The sequence below is a fragment of the Scyliorhinus torazame genome, chromosome 27, assembly GCF_047496885.1.
Source record: "Scyliorhinus torazame isolate Kashiwa2021f chromosome 27, sScyTor2.1, whole genome shotgun sequence".
Classification (NCBI taxonomy): domain Eukaryota; kingdom Metazoa; phylum Chordata; class Chondrichthyes; order Carcharhiniformes; family Scyliorhinidae; genus Scyliorhinus; species Scyliorhinus torazame.
Window position 1 is genome coordinate 19,607,865 of NC_092733.1, and position 19,401 is coordinate 19,627,265.

At 47.7% G+C, this 19,401-nt stretch overlaps 1 protein-coding gene across 2 annotated transcripts; it reads left to right on the plus strand.

Annotated features, from left to right (window-relative positions):
- Positions 1-21: 21 nt before the first annotated feature.
- On the plus strand, positions 22-16,358 carry pet100 (PET100 cytochrome c oxidase chaperone). 2 transcript variants are annotated; one of them, XM_072491067.1, is made up of 4 exons: positions 22-124; positions 8,859-8,945; positions 10,549-10,581; positions 13,689-16,358. In XM_072491067.1, the coding sequence occupies exons 1-4, from the start codon at positions 95-97 to the stop codon at positions 13,782-13,784; spliced, it is 246 nt and encodes an 81-aa protein (XP_072347168.1). In that variant the 5' UTR covers positions 22-94; the 3' UTR covers positions 13,785-16,358. The 2 variants fall into 2 exon arrangements, with proteins under 2 accessions (XP_072347168.1, XP_072347167.1); XM_072491066.1 differs by lacking the exon at positions 22-124 and adding an exon at positions 4,360-4,487.
- Positions 16,359-19,401: the final 3,043 nt, after the last annotated feature.

Here is a 19,401-nt window from a genome sequence, read left to right on the forward strand (position 1 = left end):
GTAACAGGTGGGTGCGCGGAGGGAGCGGCCGGATTGGCCGGGCCCGGAGGCCAATGGCAGCCGCCGATACGGGAGGCGCTGGCTGGGCCTGAAGATGGGAGGAGTGAAGCTGGAGATATTCCGGGTAAATCTTCCGGCCCCGCGCGGAGAGAGATCGGCGGGGGGGGGGGCGGGATGGGGAGAGGGAGAGTTCTCCCGCGGGGAGCGGGGGGAGAGCGAGCTCGGGCGGGCGGGAGGGAGGGAGGGAGAGAGAGAGATAGATAGATCCAGCCCCCCCGCGCCCCCCCCGCAGTGACAGTGAGGGGAGTCCTCCCCCCCCACCCCCCCCGCAGTGACAGTGAGGGGAGGCCCCCCCGCAGTGACAGTGAGGGGAGGCCCCCCCGCAGTGACAGTGAGGGGAGGCCCCCCCGCAGTGACAGTGAGGGGAGGCCCCCCCGCAGTGACAGTGAGGGGAGGCCCCCCCGCAGTGACAGTGAGGGGAGGCCCCCCCGCAGTGACAGTGAGGGGAGGTCCCCCCCGCAGTGACAGTGAGGGGAGGCCCCCCCGCAGTGACAGTGAGGGGAGTCCTCCCCCCCGCAGTGACAGTGAGGGGAGGCCCCCCGCAGTGACAGTGGGGGGAGTCCTCCCCCCCGCAGTGACAGTGAGGGGAGGCCCCCCCGCAGTGACAGTGAGGGGAGGCCCCCCCCCCGCAGTGACAGTGAGGGGAGTCCCCCCGCAGTGACAGTGAGGGGAGTCCCCCCGCAGTGACAGTGAGGGGAGTCCCCCCCGCAGTGACAGTGAGGGGAGTCCCCCCCGCAGTGACAGTGAGGGGAGTCCCCCCCCGCAGTGACAGTGAGGGGAGGCCCCCCCGCAGTGACAGTGAGGGGAGTCCCCCCGCAGTGACAGTGAGGGGAGTCCCCCCCGCAGTGACAGTGAGGGGAGTCCCCCCCACAGTGAGGGGAGGCCCCCCCTCAGTGACAGTGAGGGGAGGCCCCCCCGCAGTGACAGTGAGGGGAGGCCCCCCCGCAGTGACAGTGAGGTGAGGCCCCCCCTGCAGTGACAGTGAGGGGAGGCCCCCCCGCAGTGACAGTGAGGGGAGGCCCCCCCGCAGTGACAGTGAGGGGAGGCCCCCCCGCAGTGACAGTGAGGGGAGGCCCCCCCGCAGTGACAGTGAGGGGAGGCCCCCCCGCAGTGACAGTGAGGGGAGTCCCCCCGCAGTGACAGTGAGGGGAGTCCCCCCGCAGTGACAGTGAGGGGAGTCCCCCCGCAGTGACAGTGAGGGGAGTCCCCCCGCAGTGACAGTGAGGGGAGTCCCCCCGCAGTGACAGTGAGGTGAGTCCCCCCGCAGTGACAGTGAGGGGAGTCCCCCCCGCACCCGCAGTGACAGTGAGGGGAGTCCCCCCCGCAGTGACAGTGAGGGGAGTCCCCCCCGCAGTGACAGTGAGGGGAGTCCCCCCCGCAGTGACAGTGAGGGGAGTCCCCCCCGCAGTGACAGTGAGGGGAGTCCCCCCCGCAGTGACAGTGAGGGGAGGCCCCCCCGCAGTGGCAGTGAGGGGAGTCCCCCCCGCAGTGACAGTGAGGGGAGTCCCCCCCGCAGTGACAGTGAGGGGAGGCCCCCCCGCAGTGACAGTGAGGGGAGGCCCCCCCTCAGTGACAGTGAGGGGAGGCCCCCCCTCAGTGACAGTGAGGGGAGGCCCCCCCTCAGTGACAGTGAGGGGAGGCCCCCCCTCAGTGACAGTGAGGGGAGGCCCCCCCTCAGTGACAGTGAGGGGAGGCCCCCCCTCAGTGACAGTGAGGGGAGGCCCCCCCTCAGTGACAATGAGGGGAGGCCCCCCCTCAGTGACAGTGAGGGGAGGCCCCCCCTCAGTGACAGTGAGGGGAGGCCCCCCTCAGTGACAGTGAGGGGAGGCCCCCCCGCAGTGACAGTGAGGGGAGGCCCCCCCGCAGTAACAGTGAGGGGAGCCCCCCCCGCAGTGACAGTGAGGGGAAGCCTCCCGCAGTGACAGTGGGGGGGTCCCCCCGCAGTGACAGTGAGGGGAGTTCCCCCGCAGTGATAGTATGGGGAGGCCTCCCGCAGTGACAGTGAGGGGAGTCCCCCCGCAGTGACAGTGAGGGGAGTCCCCCCCGCAGTGATAGTGAGGGGAGCCCCCTTCAGTGATAGTGAGGGGAGCCCCCTGCAGTGATAGTGAGGGGAGCCCCCTGCAGTGATAGTGAGGGGAGGCCCCCCTGCAGTGATAGTGAGGGGAGGCCCCCCTGCAGTGAAAGTGAGGGGAGGCCCCCCCGCAGTGACAGTGAGGGGAGGCCCCCCCGCAGTGACAGTGAGGGGAGGCCCCGACAGTGACAGTGAGGGGAGGCCTCCCGCAGTGACAGTGAGGGGAGGCCTCCCGCAGTGACAGTGAGGGGAGGCCTCCCGCAGTGACAGTGAGGGGAGGCCTCCCGCAGTGACAGTGAGGGGAGGCCTCCCGCAGTGACAGTGAGGGGAGGCCTCCCGCAGTGACAGTGAGGGGAGTCCCCTCGCAGTGACAGTGAGGGGAGTCCCCTCGCAGTGATAGTGAGGGGAGGCCAGGGTGGAGGTATCACCCCCAGGCTGAGGAAATGCTGGAAAATGGCAGCAGGCTGAAACCCATCATTAAACTCAGAGCAGCAGAGAAAATAATCATCTTTATTAGTGTCACAAGTAGGCTTACATTAACACTGATGTGGAGATGCCGGCGTTGGACTGGGGTGAGCACAGTACGAAGTCTTACAACACCAGGTTAAAGTCCAACAGGTTTGTTTCGATGTCACTAGCTTTCGGAGCGCTGCTCCTTCCTCAGGTGAATGAAGAGGTATGTTCCAGAAACACATATATAGACAAATTCAAAGATGCCAAACAATGCTAGGAATGCTACATTAACACTGCAATGAAGTTACTGTGAAAAGCCCCAAGTCGCCACACTCCGGCGCCTGTTCGGGTACACGGAGGGAGAATTCAGAATGTCCAATTCACCTAACAGCACGTCTTTCGGGACTTGTGGGAGGAAACCGGAGCACCCGGAGGAAACCCACGCAGACACGGGGAGAACGTGCAGACTCCACACAGACAGTCACCCTAGCCGGGAATCGAACCCGGGTCCTAAGCGTCGTGATGCAGCAGTGCTAACCACTGTGCTGCCGTGCTGCCCCAAAAGGGGAGGAAATAACAAAATATGCGTGCGTGCGCGCACACAGATCAATAAAAGCAGGTTCCCTCTTTGGATTCAAACCCTCGATTTTGATTTATTTGTTGTCACCTGTACCGAGGTACAGTGAAAAGTTTTGCTCTGCGTACGAGTCCAGGCAGATCGCTCCATGCATGCACTGCTGTAGTGTTTCTCATATAAACTGTTGGGGCAGAATACACTGCAGCAGAATCTGTATGCCCTCCTTTTCGTCAACCAGCCAAACTGAATCATCAAACTGTCGGGTCATTTTTTTGCAGTTCCTAGTACTGCATCAAAGGGTACGGGATCTCGAACTAAACGTGAAAGATCAGAACCAGGTGTGAATAAAGGGATCGATAATGAAAATCTGAGGGTGGCAAGGCGGTGCACTGGTTAGCACTACTACCTCACGGCGCCGAATACCTTGATTTGATCCCGGTTTACCTTTCAGGTTGATGACCTCTTGTATTTCCTACAACAGATTATGACCGAAAGAACTTCCTCGCGTTGGCTGCGGCTGCTCCGTTGGGCCGCATTGCTCACCCAGGGTTCCAGGTTCAGGTCCTGCATCAGGGCTTGAGGGAATTGGGGAGAAACCTGTTCACCCAGAGAGTGGTCGGAACTGCTTTGATAGCTGCTTAGATGTAGCTGTCTTTCACCGAGGCACGATGGCACAGTGTTTAGCACTGCTGCCTCACAGCGCCAGGGACCCGGGTTCAATTCTGGCCTTGGGTGACTGCCCGTGTGGAGTTTGCACTTTCTCCCCATGTCTGCATGGTTTCATCTCACAGTCCGAAGAAGTGCATGTTACGTGAATTGGCCATGCTAAATTGCCCCTTAGTGTCCAAGGATGTACAGGTTAAGTTACAGGGATAGGGCAGGGGAGTGGGCCTAGGTAGGATGCTCTTTCTGAGGGTCAGTGCAGACGCACTGGCCTCCTCCTACAATGTAGGAATTCTATAAGATGGCACAGTGGTTGGAGCAACTGCATCACAGCACCTAGGACCCGGGTTCAATTCCGGCCTTGGGTGACTGTGGAGTCTGCATGTTCTCCCCACGGCTGCATGGGTTTCCTCCAGGTGCTCCGGTTTCCTCCCACAGTCCAAAGATGTGCGGGTTAGGTGGATTGGCCATGCCAAATCGCCCCTTAGTGTCCAAAGATGTGCCGGTTCGGTGGGGTTGTGGAGATGGGATAAGGGAATGGGTCTAGGTAGGTTGCTGTTTCAGAAGGTGGATGCAGACTTGATGGGCTGAATGGCCTCCTTCTGCACTGTAGCGATTCTATGGTTCTTTCATAACAAACACGAACTTCAAAGGGGTGAAAAGGTGAGACCTTGAGCAGAGAAATCATTTGTTTTTGCTATTGCTTGATGACTAATCACTGCTACAATCACAGGGGTTACATCTTTTGTTTCTTGAATAAATTTTTCATGGTCAACCATTGATAAAATATTTAAGGGAAAAGCTTTCTTTATTGGTGAGCCTTTGTGCCTCGTATTTCTACAAAAAGTGACTATTTTAATGCTTTCATTTGTATTTCATCTTTGATATTCTTCTCTGTGTTTTTGATAATTTCTCATGTGTCATTTGTCCCTTTGTTGTTCTTGAATGATTTTTGAATCTTATTTTTTCATGTCACCCCTGCGTGCGGCACTTTGAATCATGTTGGGATAAGTAGCCATTAATAACAGTTAAACGGCATTATTTTATTAATCGCCACCAGAAATTCGCATTGTTCGGCGAGATCCTTTGCAGATCCCATGGTATTACTTAGTCTGTGACAGACTCAGTTCCCAATTTCATGTATGTTTTTATTTTACATAATTACATAGAACATACAGTGCAGAAGGAGACCATTCGGCCCATCAAGTCTGCACCGACCCACTTAAGCCCTCACTTCCACTCTATCCCCATAACCCAATAACCCCTCCTAAACTTTATTTTGGACACTAAGGGCAATTTATCATGGCCAAGCCACCTAACCTGCATGTCTTTGGACTGTGGGAGGAAATCGGAGCACCCGGAGGAAACCCAAGCAGACACGGGGAGAACGTGCAGACTCCACACAGACAGTGACCCAGCGGGGAATCGAAGCTGGGACGCTGGCGCTGTGAAGCCACAGTGCTAGCCACTTGTGCTACCGTGCTGCTTAAAATTTAATTCTTAAATTTTAAAAAAGATCCATACTGTTCAGGCACAATGCGAATGATCATGATCACAGTATCTGAGAGAACTGTGAGATTCAAATCCATCACGGTAGCATAGTGGCTAGCACAGTTGTTCCACAGCTAGAGGGTCACAGGTTCGATTCCCGGCTTGGCTCACTGGCTGTGCAGAGTTTGCACTTTCTCCCCCGTGTCTGTGTGGGTTTCCTCCCGGTGCTCCGGTTTCTCCCACAGTCCAAAAATATGCAGGTTAGGTGGATTGGCCATGCTAAATTGCCCTTGGTGTCCAAAAAGGTTGGGTGGGGTTACGGGGATGGGGTGTGGGCTTAGGTAGGGTGCTCTTTCCAAGGGCCGGTGCAGATTCCATGGGCCGAATAGCCATTGGACGTACTTTACACTGTAAATTCTATGATTTTACGATCAGTGCACATGGATTGAATCAGATGAATCCTGAGGAAGGAGCTGTGTTCTGAAAGCTAGTGATTTGAAACAAACCTGTTGGACTTTAACCTGGTGTTGTAAGACTTCATATTGTTGTCAGTGTATATGGGAGGGGGGGGAGTAAGCATTTGCTTGAAGGTTGACTCCCCTTGAGGGAGGGGAAAGATAGATACTTGAGTTACAATTCATCGTTGGGAAAGAAAGCCAGGAAGCTAAATTATAATGTTATAAACTGAGATGATTGCAGTGAATTATAATACATTCGTTTACACATTTACAATGCAAGAAGAGTGCTGATTTTAGTAAGAAGAGCACTGTGGGTGCCACAGTGATTAGCACTGCTGCCTCACAGCGCCAGGGACCTGGGTTCAATTCCGGCCTTGGGTAACTGTGGAGTTTACACATTCTCCCCATGTCTACGTGAGTTTTCTCCGGGTGCTCCGGTTTCCTCCCACCACTCCCGAACGACGTGCTGTTAGGTAATTTGGACATTCTGAATCTTCCCTCCTTGTACCTGAACAGGCGACGGAGTGTGGCGACAAGGGGATCTTCACAGTAACTTAATTTCAGTGTTAATGTAAGCCTACTTGTGACACTAATAAAGATTTTAAAAAAAACAATGGTCAGATGTTTCCTTCTATGTTAGCATTAAGGGAATGCACAAAGGAGAATTTATTTCCATTTAACCGTGAACAAATATTTTATTGAGCTAGTTCTTATGTCCACAGGTATTGACTTTCACATACCTGGGCCATTGTGTCTTTCTGCTTTATGTGCTAAAGCAGGTTTTGGATTAACCAAATGTACATTACAGGAATTTCCAGTAAGGTTATAAATGGGCAGAATTCAATTAAAACATTTTGTTGAATGTGGATGGTAATTGACTGAAATCCAATTGAAACACAAAAAGAGCATTTTGGGGAAAGAAATTATATCTTTCATTTTCAAACTCTTAAGGCGAATAAATAATGGGTCAGTATTGTCAAAATAGCCCAAGCAAGATTTGCATAGCTTTCGTCTGTGGTGGAAGGATAGGATGAGTTTTAGGTTTGTGGTGTGTGCCCACGTTATTATGTGACAGAAGAATAGAACGATATACAGTAAATTATGTTTGAACTGGGAATGTGGTTTGATACCTTGATGTGGCATTGGAATATATGGACAGTGCGGAAGGATGTTACAAGTTACAGAGGGACATAGATAAGCTGCAGCGCTGGGCTGAGAGGTGGCAAATGGAGTTTTAATGCAGAAAAGTGTGAGGTGATTCATTTTGGAAGGAATAACAGGAAGACAGAGTACTGGGCTAATGGTAAGATTCTTGGCAGTGTGGATGAGCAGAGAGATCTCGGTGTCCATGTCCATAGATCCCTGAAAGTTGCCACTCAGGTTGAGAGGGTTGTTAAGGCGTACGGTGTGTTAGCTTTTATTGGTAGAGGGATTGGGTTTCGGAGCCATGAGGTCATGTTGCAGCTGTACAAAACTCTGGTGCGGCCGCATTTGGAGTATTGCGTGCAATTCTGGTCGCCGCATTATAGGAAGGATGTGGAAGCATTGGAAAGGGTGCAGAGGAGATTTACCAGAATGTTGCCTGGTATGGAGGGAAGATCTTATGAGGAAAGGCTGAGGGACTTGAGGCTGTTTTCGTTAGAGAGAAGAAGGTTAAGAGGTGACTTAATTGAGGCATACAAGATGATCAGAGGATTGGATAGGGTGGACAGTGAGAGCCTTTTTCCTCGGATGGTGATGTCTAGCACGAGGGGACATAGCTTTAAATTGAGGGGAGATAGATACAAGACAGACGTCAGAGGTATGTTCTTTACTCAGAGAGTAGTAAGGGTGTGGAATGCCCTGTCTGCAACAGTAGTGGACTCGCCAACACTAAGGGTATTCAAATGGACATTGGATAGACATATGGGCGATAAGGGAATAGTGTAAATGGGCCTTAGAGTGGTTTCACAGGTCGGCGCAACATCGAGGGCTGAAGGACCTGTACTGCGCTGTAATGTTCTATGTTCTATATTGACTCTTAAAAAGAAAACACTCTCTACAGCAAATGAAAAAATGTATTTTTCACACTTGCATTATAACTACTGCCAGCATTGGAGCTGGCTATACAATCTGGGATATAAGTCTGATTTCTGCCAACTTTTTTAAATTTAGCGTACCCAATTCATTTTTTCCAATTAAGGGGCAATTTAGCGTGGCCAATTCACCTGCCCTGCACAACTTTGGGTTGTGGGGGCGAAACCCATCCAAACACGGGGAGAATGTGCAAACTCCACATGGACAGTGACCCAGAGCCGGGATCAAACCTGGGACCTTGGCGTCTTGAGGCCACAGTGCTAACCCACTGCACCACCGTGCTGCCTCTGATTAAACTGATGGGTGTTTTCGCATCTGACTTGGAAGGTTGAAAGTTTGAATCCCACACCAGGGACATAATGTAATAATAATCTGTATTAGTGTCACAAGTAGGCTCACATTAACACTGCAATGAAGTTACTGTGGAAATCCCCTAGTCGCCACATTCCGGCGCCTGTTCGGGTACACAGGGAGAATTCAGAAGGCCCAATTCACCTAACAAGCACGTCCTTCGCGACTGTGGGAGGAAACCGGAGCACCTGGAGGAAACCCACGCAGACACGGGGAGAATGTGCAGACTCGGCACAGACAGTGACCCAAGCCGCAAATCGAACCCAGGACCCTGGCGTGTGAAACAGCAGTGCTAACCACTGTGCTATCCTGCCACCCACGTAATGCAATGTTAGAGTTGTGCTTCCCTAGGTGAGATGATCCAGTGTCCAGGCTAACATTGTCCAAAAATAAAACTGAATTTCCCTCTTTGTTGCTCGTGAGGCATTGCTGATATTAATTAGCTGCATTTTCTGTCATATGTAAGTCACTGCATTCAAAGTAAGTAATTAGTTGAGTCAATTAACCAATAAAATGTATAAATACATTCTTGATAGCCTGCACTCCAATGTGAGACTGACACAATTATGCAAATCTAGGCAATTCTTTGGGAGACAAAGCAGTCGCTATAGATCATGCAGCAGATTATCTCTGATTTTGCTACTTTCTTTTTCATTAGATGTTCCTGTACCTGTCATTCCCGGTGACGGTGTTTTGGGTCTCCAATCAAGCGGAGTACTTTGAAGAATATGTAATCAAAAGAAAGGTCAGCGAGTGACAGACTGTACTTTGCAATCATTCAAAGATGACATGCAAACGTGTACACGTATTGGCATTTGAGGTGCTCCGTTGAGGTTTAGCCATCTATGCCACGCATCGAGCTTTGTGTTAGTAATCCCCACCTCAAGACAAAGATCAATGGTTGAATTGTCCACGGCCGTGTACGTTTCCAGGTTGGCAATAAAGGATGCCTGGGACACGGTGTTCCCTCAGTGGGTGGCACACAGAGGTTGGGATTGTTTTTCGATTCTGGACTTGCACAGCCTACTCTGCTTACCACCCCTCCCACCATCCCCACCAGAGGAGCAGTTACTCATTGTGAGTTTCACGGATGGCCCCTTAATTGGCCTGAAGACTGCTGATCATCAAAATAAGGACGGCAAATGAGCTTTCAAAGCTTAGGGTCAGCCAAAGAGGCGTTCCAGCATGAAAGCAGCAGCAGGTTGGCCCCCAGTGCTGCCTATGGGAACCTGACGACCAACAGCCAGTTTACCTCATTTAATTGGTCTCTAGGCTCTTAACATGCACCTGGCGGAAAGCCCTGCCATTGGGAGCTCTACCTTCCGCTGCCAGAGTCCAAAGCTCTGAAATTCCCTCCTCTTCTAACATTCCCCCTTATTAGACGGTTTTTAAAATTTACCACCTGGACCATACATTTGGTCATCGGTCCAAATATCTCCCTATGTGGGTGTCAGGCTTTGTTTGATTATGCTCCTGTGAAGAGCCTTGGGACATATTGCTACATTTAGAGGCTCTGCAGAAATTCAAGTTGTTGCAATGGGATCAGAAAGCAAACATGAGTCCAGAGACGATGGTTACCATAAGATATAGGAGCAGAATTAGGTCATTTGGCCCATTGGTCTGCTCCACCATTCGATATGTTCCTCACCTCCATTCTCCTGCCTTCTCCCCATAACTCCTGATCCCCTTACAGCAGCACGTGTTGTCCCAGAACTGTAGTCGGCATCAAAAGTGGTTGATCTCAGTATTGAGATCAAAAGGCTGTAAAATGCCTAATCCAAGGGTGCAGGACTATTCCTTCAGCTGCAATGGACTAGTATTGGGGGGGCAGTGTTAGCAAAATGGAGAATTGACTTGGTGAATGACTTGAACTTCAGCGTCGTGCTTACGATCTGAACGTAGGGGCTGGGTAAAGAAATCACCCAGCCTGTGTTTGATCTCGCCCTGGCATAAAACGGCGTTATATTACAGCAACAACTATTTACATTTATGTCGTGCCTTTTAAGTAACTAGACCACCTGTCAATGCTTCACTTTCTAATCAGAAAATATTAATACCATCAAAGAAAGTGATATCAGGGCATTTGACCAAAAGCGCAATCAAAGTGAGAGGATTGCAGTGACATCTTAAAGGAGGGTCAAAATGTGGAGGAGTTCCAGAGTTTGGGATCTAAACTCATTCCCTAATTTTCGCTATCTGCTTGTAAATCCCCTCGCCTCTTCATTCCAGCCTCCTGCTGGGTTTCATAAACTATGGGAAATTATATATTTTGTGAGGGATATGTTTACTATGAGTTTGTAACATGCCTTCTATATTGTTGAGCACCATTTCCACTTTGTACTTTTCAGAGAGAGATTTATCCGCCAGAAGAGAAGATGCGTGTAAGTATCTGAACTCCTGAATGTTTGGGCCATACGATTATCTTGCTATAGACGGACAGTGAACATTTCAGCCCACCTCATAAATTGCTACTTGCATTTCTAACAGCAGTTAAACTTTTTGATTTCACTTGGCATTTTGAATGAAATTCCCATGCTGGTACTTGGCATTTACCTGTAACAGCTGCAGAATGGTTGCAATTTTTGTCGTTGCGGGTGGAGGGGTGGTTACGGATTAATTTCTTTAAGTGCATGCGTTTTGCCTACAATAGAAAAATAAGATGGCTTTTGACTTCTGCATTTAACTTTTGCAGCCTGTCTCCCACATTATTGATGGGGAAAGAGTTTTTTTCCTAAATTCTCAGTTGGATTTGTAAATGACTACCTCATAATCGTAACCTCTATTTCTAGGCCCCCCGTAAGTAGAAACCTGTTCTCTATGTCTACCCTATCAAATGCTTTCATAATCTTACTCTGATCTGGTCATCCCTGAGATTTCACTTTTCTGGACAAAAGAGACCCAGCCTGTTCAAACTTTCCTGATAGGGGTGACCTCTCAACTGAAGAAAAACTTTACCCCTGGCTTCCAGTCCTGAACAGCGTTGCCCCATTCTCTGCCCCCTCCCCACACCCCCCTCCTCTACCCACGCACACGCAGATCAGGAGAGTAATTGCAACACGTACGCTATTGGGGAAGGTCTACTCCAATCCAAGCTTGCTCATATTCAAGGCCCTCCTCAAACCAACAGCCCTATACACCTTCCCTCACGCCACCGTGAAGAGGAGTACCAGCTGAGGACCTATGGCAGGATTGGCCGACGGAAATATCTACCAGCAACCACTCTCTCATCATAGAGCCCGCTGCTAGACCACCCAGCTTTGATCTCCTTTTTCAGATTGGCCAAGACCCTGTGCAACCACCCAACATCAGTGGAGTGGCCAAAACCATGCAGGCTGCAGCTCTGGTGCAGACCAAACAAAGACTCATTGTCGGGGAGAGGTCCGCTGACTAAACAAGGAGTAGTTGACATTAAGTAGCAAAGATACATTTAAGGGGAAGCTAGATAAACGCAAGGGCAAAGGGATATGTTGATGGGGTGAGATGACGAGGGATGTAGAAGGTGCCGTTGGAGTATAAAAAAAACGCATGATCTGTTGTGCTGAATGGCCTGTCACTGCTATAAATACTTGTTAATATTGCAAAAGCTTGTGGAAATTGATGGCAGGAGATTTGCAGTTCTGGTAAATAATCAAAATGGTGAAATGAGGCATGATTTCAAAACCATAAAGCTGAAGGGCACGTTTGGGGCTTGAGAGAATGAGAAGAACTTCAACAGTGAAGCAGTCATACCGGGATCAATCAAACAGACAAGAGCGGTTGTGATGCTGTAAGTTCATGTAAAGAAAGGTAGCCACAGGTATCAATCTTTTGCTTCTTCAGAATGACCCGAGAGGAACTTCAGAGAGGTAAGAGAATTAGGTGGAAGCAAAACATCTCAGCGTTGTTACCTTTGAAATGTACAAATTAAAAGCTTCCTGACAGCAACTCGTTAGGCTTTTCCAGGCCTGCAAATGGATGTAGACAGGTTAGGGGGTGGACAAGGCCTTGGCAGATGGAGTATAAAATGGAAAGTGTGAAGATATCAATTATTCAAGGAATAATAGAGATGCAAAATATTTATTTTAAGTGGGCAGAAGCTGAGCAATTTAGTTGTTCATAGGGCCCTGGGTCATTGTATCCAAATTGCAGAAGGTTAACATGCAGGTACAGCCAGCAATTGGGAAAACATTATTCCGAAGGATTTGGAATAAAAGAGTGAAGACATCTTACTGCAGTTATGTAAAGTCTTAGTGAGAAAACACTTGGAGCATATAGTTTTGGACTTGTTAGCTAAGGAAGGATATACTTGCCTTGGAGGGACTCATGATTAATCTGGGATGGAGGAAATAATCTCAGAGTAAGGGGCCATCCATTTAAGACAGAGATGAGGAGGAATTTCTTCACTCAGAGGGTAGTGAATTTGTGGAATTCTTTACCGCAAAGAGCTGGAGGCTGGGTCATTAAGTATATTCAGGGCAGGGCGTGGCGCAGTGGTTAGCACTGCTGCCTACGGCGCTGAGGACCCAGAACAACAGCGTAGCAGAGCCAAAGCTACAATAAGGGTCTGCTGAGAGAAGAAACATATTCCGGGGTCACATTCTCCCCGTGTCTGCATGGGTCCATTTCCCTCCGTCATCAGCTTTCGGCTGACATGTGAAAGAACTAATGTTTGGTGCCTTCATGTCATGCTTGCAAGCATCCTTCAAGTGGAGCCATGGGTGTCCGACTGGTCATCTGGTCCCGGCTGCCTTGCCATGCAGGAAATCCTTAGATATGTGACCACCTTCTATCCTGCGAATGTGCCTGAGCCAGTGAAGTCTTTGCTGGATGTATGGAGCATCCTTGGGAGCTGTGCCCTTGAAAGAGATTCTTGATTTTGTCTTTCCGTGCGATGCCCCCAGAATGCCCTGCGAGCAGCGAAGATGGGAGTTGTTGAGCTTCCAGTCTTGGATGACTCATTCTAGACAGATCAATATCTTTTTGGACGCTAAGTGAATCCAGGGATAGGGAGAAAGCGCTGGAAGGAGGTTTAGGTGGAAGATCAACCATAATCTTATTGAATGGCAGAGCAGGTTCGTGGAGCTGAATGGCTCATTCCGGATTCCAGTTCTTAAATTTCAATAACTAAAAAATAATTCTATACCCAGTAGCCCTCAGCAAGAAGAGAGACAGATTTTTCAAAGAAAACGTCTGCAGAATGCTTTCTAATTTCCTGTCTAACATCTCTTGGCATTCATTTATTTTCATCACCGCTCCAGATGGGACAGCAACTATCATTCTTAGATTGACATTGTTGAACTTTTCTAAGTAAATTAGATTCCTTCTCGCTGAGATAGTGTTATTGCTTTGCGAGATACAATGAGCTTAGGTGTATCAACAATATGTCACAACACAATACCACAATGCATAGTTTCTTTTATATTAATCTTTAAAAAGCCCGCATCTCTTTAATTTACTGCACAACCTTAGCATCGACTCTGATGCTGCTTTTTCTTCCTCCCGATCACAGCGGAAAGAGCTGGAAGACTTCAAGGAACGAATGAGGGAGAAGCGAGAACAGAAACTACTGCGTCACCTAGGAACCCGGCAAATACCGGAAGAGTGATACAGAGTCACGGCTGCAGAAACTGCCTGCACTTATCACCAGATCTTCAATCAGTTCAAGTGTTGAAACTTTGAAAGACTATTTTTCTCACTTCCCCGAGAAGCTTCATTAGCTGTTAATTATGATATAAAAATCATACGCGATGACATGATCTTAAAGTTTTTTTTTTCACAATGAAATGAATGAATAGTTAGAACTGCGGTGCTGGAAGATAATTGATTTGCAGGAGCTTGCATATCCCTTCATGAAACCTTTTTGATTTTGACTACATGGTGCTTTTTTGAAGCTTGCATTGACATGCCAACTGAGGTCATTGTATCTTAAATAATTCATGCGTTAAATAATTTGGCTGTGGTACCAAGGCACTATTTGGGCTGGGGAAGTACAGTCTCAACTTAATTAGGTAATTGTCCTTTACTGAACTTAACTGCCTCTGGTACGTAGCTGCTTGGGCAGTTTGATGTTGATGCAGCTCTGGGATCTCCACATTACCTGGCATCAAAATTAACTTCTTTAAAAATCAGTCTTAAGTTGAAAAGTCCCTTTTGCAATTCCAGAAAAACTTTGAACAGTGTGAACTGCGCGTGAATAACGACTGATAAAATTTTTTGGAACCGCTTCGCAAGTCAGGAGGAAGGGGACGGGAGACGAGAGATAACTGTGTGGATCACCAGAAATGCATTTTGCGAATGAGGCATGGAGTTAATGACCATAATCGATCAGGGAAATGTGGATTCATAGTCCGGGAAACAATAGAGGAATCTTTGGTTCAAATTATGTTACCGTTAGTTTCACTTGCGCTGTGAAAGCTGGAAGCTGGCTTATTAAAAGAAAATGGCGATGATAAGACAGGAACAAAACAGTGTTTTGGATGAAAATAAAATATTTGCTTTTGCGACAAGGGATCTACATTTTAAGGAGGTGTAAATATTGTTTTTATCTTTTTTATTAAAAGTCTGATCGACACTTTTCGAATTATATGGGGCACAAGAGGCCTTTACATTAATACTAATTTCTGCCATTTACGTAGGTGGTTAGAATGTCCAATTAGTGACCATTACCTCTGTTGTGGAGTGTTTCCTCAGGCTGCTAAATTACAGCGCTTTATAATGATACACTCAGACAAGAGTATTGACATTCTGTGCCAAATGTTTTATTTAAAGCAGTGTACAATTTATTGTCTTCGTTATTGACATGTTCTCTTGCTGAAAGGCTCAGGAACATTTCCCTTTTGTGGAAATGACATTTCCCGTACGTGGAAATGACAGTTACGGCTTCTTAACGGAGGTCTTCCTGAAATATTTATTTCCGACTTCATGATTGGCACAATAACTTTTGTGGTGATTTCCCGGTTAATCTGCAAGCGCAAAAATCAAGGTTTGGCATTTGCATGCGATGTTGCAACAGAAAATAGAGTCACAATAGGAAGAAGGTTTTTCACACAGAGGGCGGTGAGTGTCTGGAACGAGCTGTTGGAGGCAGTAGTAGAGGTGGGTACGATTTTGTCTTTTAAAAAGCATTTAGACAGTTATATGGGTATGGGGGCGCCACGTGGTGCAGTGGTTAGCACTGCTACCTATGGCGCTGAGGACCCGGGTTCGAATCCCGGCCCTGGGTCACTGTCCGTGTGGAGTTTGCACATTCTCCCCGTGTCTGCGTGGGTTTCCCTCCCACAACCCAAAGATGTGCAGGGTAGGTGGACTGGCCATGCTAAATTGCCCCTTAATTGGGAAAAACAAAATAATTGGGTACTCTAAATTTATATTTTTTAAAAAGATGGGTATGGAGGGATTTGGGCCTAGCTTATTTGTAAAGACTAGGTGGCATGGACAACTTGGGCTGAAGGGCCTGTTTCCATGCTGTAAACCTCTTCTGATTCTATAAGTTAGTTCTGTGGGGCAGGAACAGGCTGAAGCAATGGCGCTAGCAGAGCAGTCCTCTCAGTGGATTTTGGGAAGGAGGTAGAAGCAGGCTATTCATGGTTGGAGGACTTTGAGGTTGGAGGCTGTGGAGGGAAAATCTCTGGCGAGAAGTCAGTTACAGTCCTGGAAGTTGATGTTCATTGACAAGGTCATGGTCTATGGGGAGGTAGGAAGGAGTTTCTGGGAGTTGGCACTCAGCCCCTCCAAGGTGGAGGCCGGTACGCCAGACACCACCTTGTCGACAGGTTTGATAACAAAGTCAGGGTTGGACATGAGAGCACGGAGTTTCAAAGCAATTTTGTTGGTGGGTTACTTTCAGGGGGGAAATATAGGCAGTCTGCTACTGCTCACGAAGAGGAGTGTTGCTTCCCAAAGAGGATTCTGGAATGAAATATAATTATTTGTACTTTAAAAGGTAGATTACAGGAGGAGGAATGGAAAGATAAATTGGAATAAAAGCTTGCCTTTACGAAGCTCCTTTCACATGCCGAGGAGTGCTTTACGGTCAATAACAAACGCCCAAACAACTTTGAGTCTAGACCATATTTAGTGATTCTTTTAATTAGTATTATTGTCACATAAGACAGATAGATTAACTTGGCTGGTTTCAGTGCTTTTGTTTATTAAATCTGCAATAAAATGTTGAGCAGCATTGATTTTGGACTGCACTGTTATTTATCATAAAGTCTATGATTGTTGGAGGGTGAGTGGGGATATGTGCAAGACAATTATCATTGCAGTCCTCAGAGAAGACCATAAGTTGGTGGTGTACGTCACGGCAAGCAAAAATATGTCATTAACTTCATCGGTGTACCCTGAGCTGTTAGACGCGTTTGTACATCTGAATATGGTGGCTCTGAAAACCATTCAAAAAACACAATCTGAATGACTATCAATCATAGAGGGTCTCGGTTAACTGGCTCGGTGACTAGTGTGGAATGCAGAATAATGGTAACAGCTGTACGACTAAGGTAGCTCTTGGGATCTACCCCCTAACCTTGTCCCATAGTGCTGTAAAATCATGGCTTAAGTCTGACTAAGCAACCTCGGACAGCAAGTACGCCGGGTGAAGAATGAGAGAGATCAATCATACTTGTCTGTCAAGCAGTACGGTGGTGCAGTGGGTTAGCCCTGCAGCCTCACGGCGCCGAGGTCCCAGGTTCGATCCCTGCTCTGGGTCACCGTCCATGTGGAGTTTGCACATTCTCCCCGTGTTTGCGTGGGTTTCACCCCCACAACCCAAAGATGTGCAGACTAGGTGGATTGGCCACGCTAAATTGCCCCTTAATTGGAAAAAATGAATTGGGTACTCTAAATTTATTTATTTAAAAAATCATACTTGTCTGTCAATGTAAAGAGAGTTTTATATATGGGTATAGTTCATGTCATGATATATATTGGCATAGTTCATGCTTTATCCTGGACTTTACAACTTCAGTGTATTTTTCCCTCTTCATTTGACAACTGATTGCAAGCAACCTGACCGCTAAGTTATAAGTGTCATGAATCAGCCTGGAGACAGCAGTAGACTGTATTCAAAGGGCCTCTCCCCGTAACGAGTTTTGAATGGCGGATTAGATAATCAAGTGCGAATAGCTTATGGAGGAAAAACAGATTGTAAACAGGTGGGAAGGTTCCTGAGATATACATAATAATCTTTATTATTGTCACAAGTAGGCTTACATTAACACTGCAATGAAGTTACTGTGAAAATTCCCGAATCGCCAGATTACGGCACCTGTTCAGGTACACAGGAGAATTCAGAATGTCCAATTCACCTAACACCTAATATGTTAATGTATAGTCAAGGAAGTTGATGGGGGCAAACGGACAAATACACAGACGGCATAATCAAAGACCAACAAAGGTATAATTGACCAGACCCTGAGAAGCAAGAGATGCAGTTACCATCTAGCAGTCTCAGAAAGTGGACAGGACAGTTTCCAGCCTGGAGGCCAAGTTTACAGCAAACAGGCTTCTAGGCCTTAGAGCCAAGGCAGTGCAGAAAACCTTTGTTGGAAGCATTTAAAAAATATCTTCGCTGGTCCAGGAAAAACACGGTTTCTAGATTTGAGTGTCCTCCCTGTATTGTGGTAACCATAGCTGGTTATTCAATTTGAATGTTTGGGGAACGAGAAGCCATAGAGTTCAGGTATTGTAGATATATTGTGTAACAAGGGGTGCGTTTACATAAACTGGGTTAAGTAATTCATACATCTTCATTGCGTGAGAGTAGCCAGTCCTGTTTGTGTATTTGTCTTTACTTTAATAAATAACCTTTAAAAAGGTTACACGACGACTGGGCTACTTATTCTCACTGGGCTTTCCCTTGACTCCTCACACCGAAACAAAATTAAATTATATGCCTCCATGAACCAGTGTTCCAAGATAGGATATCCTTGCAGATAACATCAGCGTGTTTCACGACACCAGTGATCTGTAATAGTGGGATTGCTTGTGAATTTGAGACAGTGATCCAATCCAGGTGGAAGGAACGATTCTGAAACCAAAATTAGGCTGCTGATTGAGTGCGCGCAAAGATTTGGAAGCTGTGCTCTACAAGCCCCTTGCTCACATATTTAACAGCTTGGCCTGGCACCACACGATCTCTGTAATCTTCCACAGTTCTACAATTCTGAGATACCATGGTCAACAAACAATGCAAAAGGCCGTAGACATCGGTGGGATTGGAATATTCCACCCCTGGCCAATGGCAAGCTCCTCCGCCGCTGGGAAATGGTGTGCTTGGGGGGGGGGGGGTGGGGGGGAGATGGAAAATCCTTCCCAACTATTTTGTCTTGTATTCATTCACAGGATGTGGACATCGCTGGCTCAGCCAACATTTATTGCCCTTGAGAAGGTGGTGATGATCCACCATCTTGAACCGCTGCAGCCCCGTGGTGTAGGTGCACCCACAGTGCTGTTAGGGAGGGAGTTCCAGGATTTTGGCCCAGCGACAGTGAAGGAACGGCCGATATATTTCCAAACCAGGATTATAAACGTGACTTACCTGAACTAAGATTTATGGAGTTCACTTGTTTGCAATAACCTCCCAATCGTAAATCACACCAGGTTCTAGAGACTTACCCATATGGCAAGAAAGAACATTTATTGACCATTAAAAAGACAAGTCAGAAAGATAAAACGCAATGTCAATTAACAGCGATTAGCAATAATTAACAGTAAGAGGACAAAGCTTAACTTTAACAATTGAGCAGACTTCTCACAACCCTTCTCAGAACAGGAAGTGAAGGAACGGCTCTGAAGATGTGGATAATGTGTAAAACCAACACCTCCCAGCACTTTCCTGTAAACGCCGTTCACCCACATCTGTCTCTCAACATCTCTACCCCCTCTCTTACCGCTCTCAATATCTCTACCCAAAATGGCTTCTCGAGACCGCATTTTGTACGCTTTAAACATGTTGAAAACCCAACTTAGTCACTTGTTGGAAAATAGCCAATTGGTCTATAACTTGTCAGTAATGAAATAAAAGTTAGTCCAAGAATTTTTAAGCTAATTATTCACATTTTCTTAATTTTTAAGACAATGCGCCTTCTCAAACTACATTTCTTACCTTGAGGTAGGCAGAGTGTTGACTATTAATGGGTTAACGTAGCTGTCTGTCATTTAAAAGCATAGAGATCTTGAACAGGAGATTGTTCATTCCCTCCGGCCAAATCATGTTATCTTTT

What these genes read in the sequence shown, in the direction of transcription:
- pet100 (XM_072491066.1), top strand. Translation starts at nt 4,416, where the DNA reads ATGGCCTCCTTCTGCACTGTAGCGATTCTATGGTTCTTTCATAACAAA. An exon ending in AACTTCAAAGGGGTGAAAAG is followed by an intron (nt 4,488 to 8,858) that starts GTGAGACCTTGA and finishes CTTTTTCATTAG; the next exon opens with ATGTTCCTGTACCTGTCATT. An exon ending in CGCCAGAAGAGAAGATGCGT is followed by an intron (nt 10,582 to 13,688) that starts GTAAGTATCTGA and finishes TCCCGATCACAG; the next exon opens with CGGAAAGAGCTGGAAGACTT.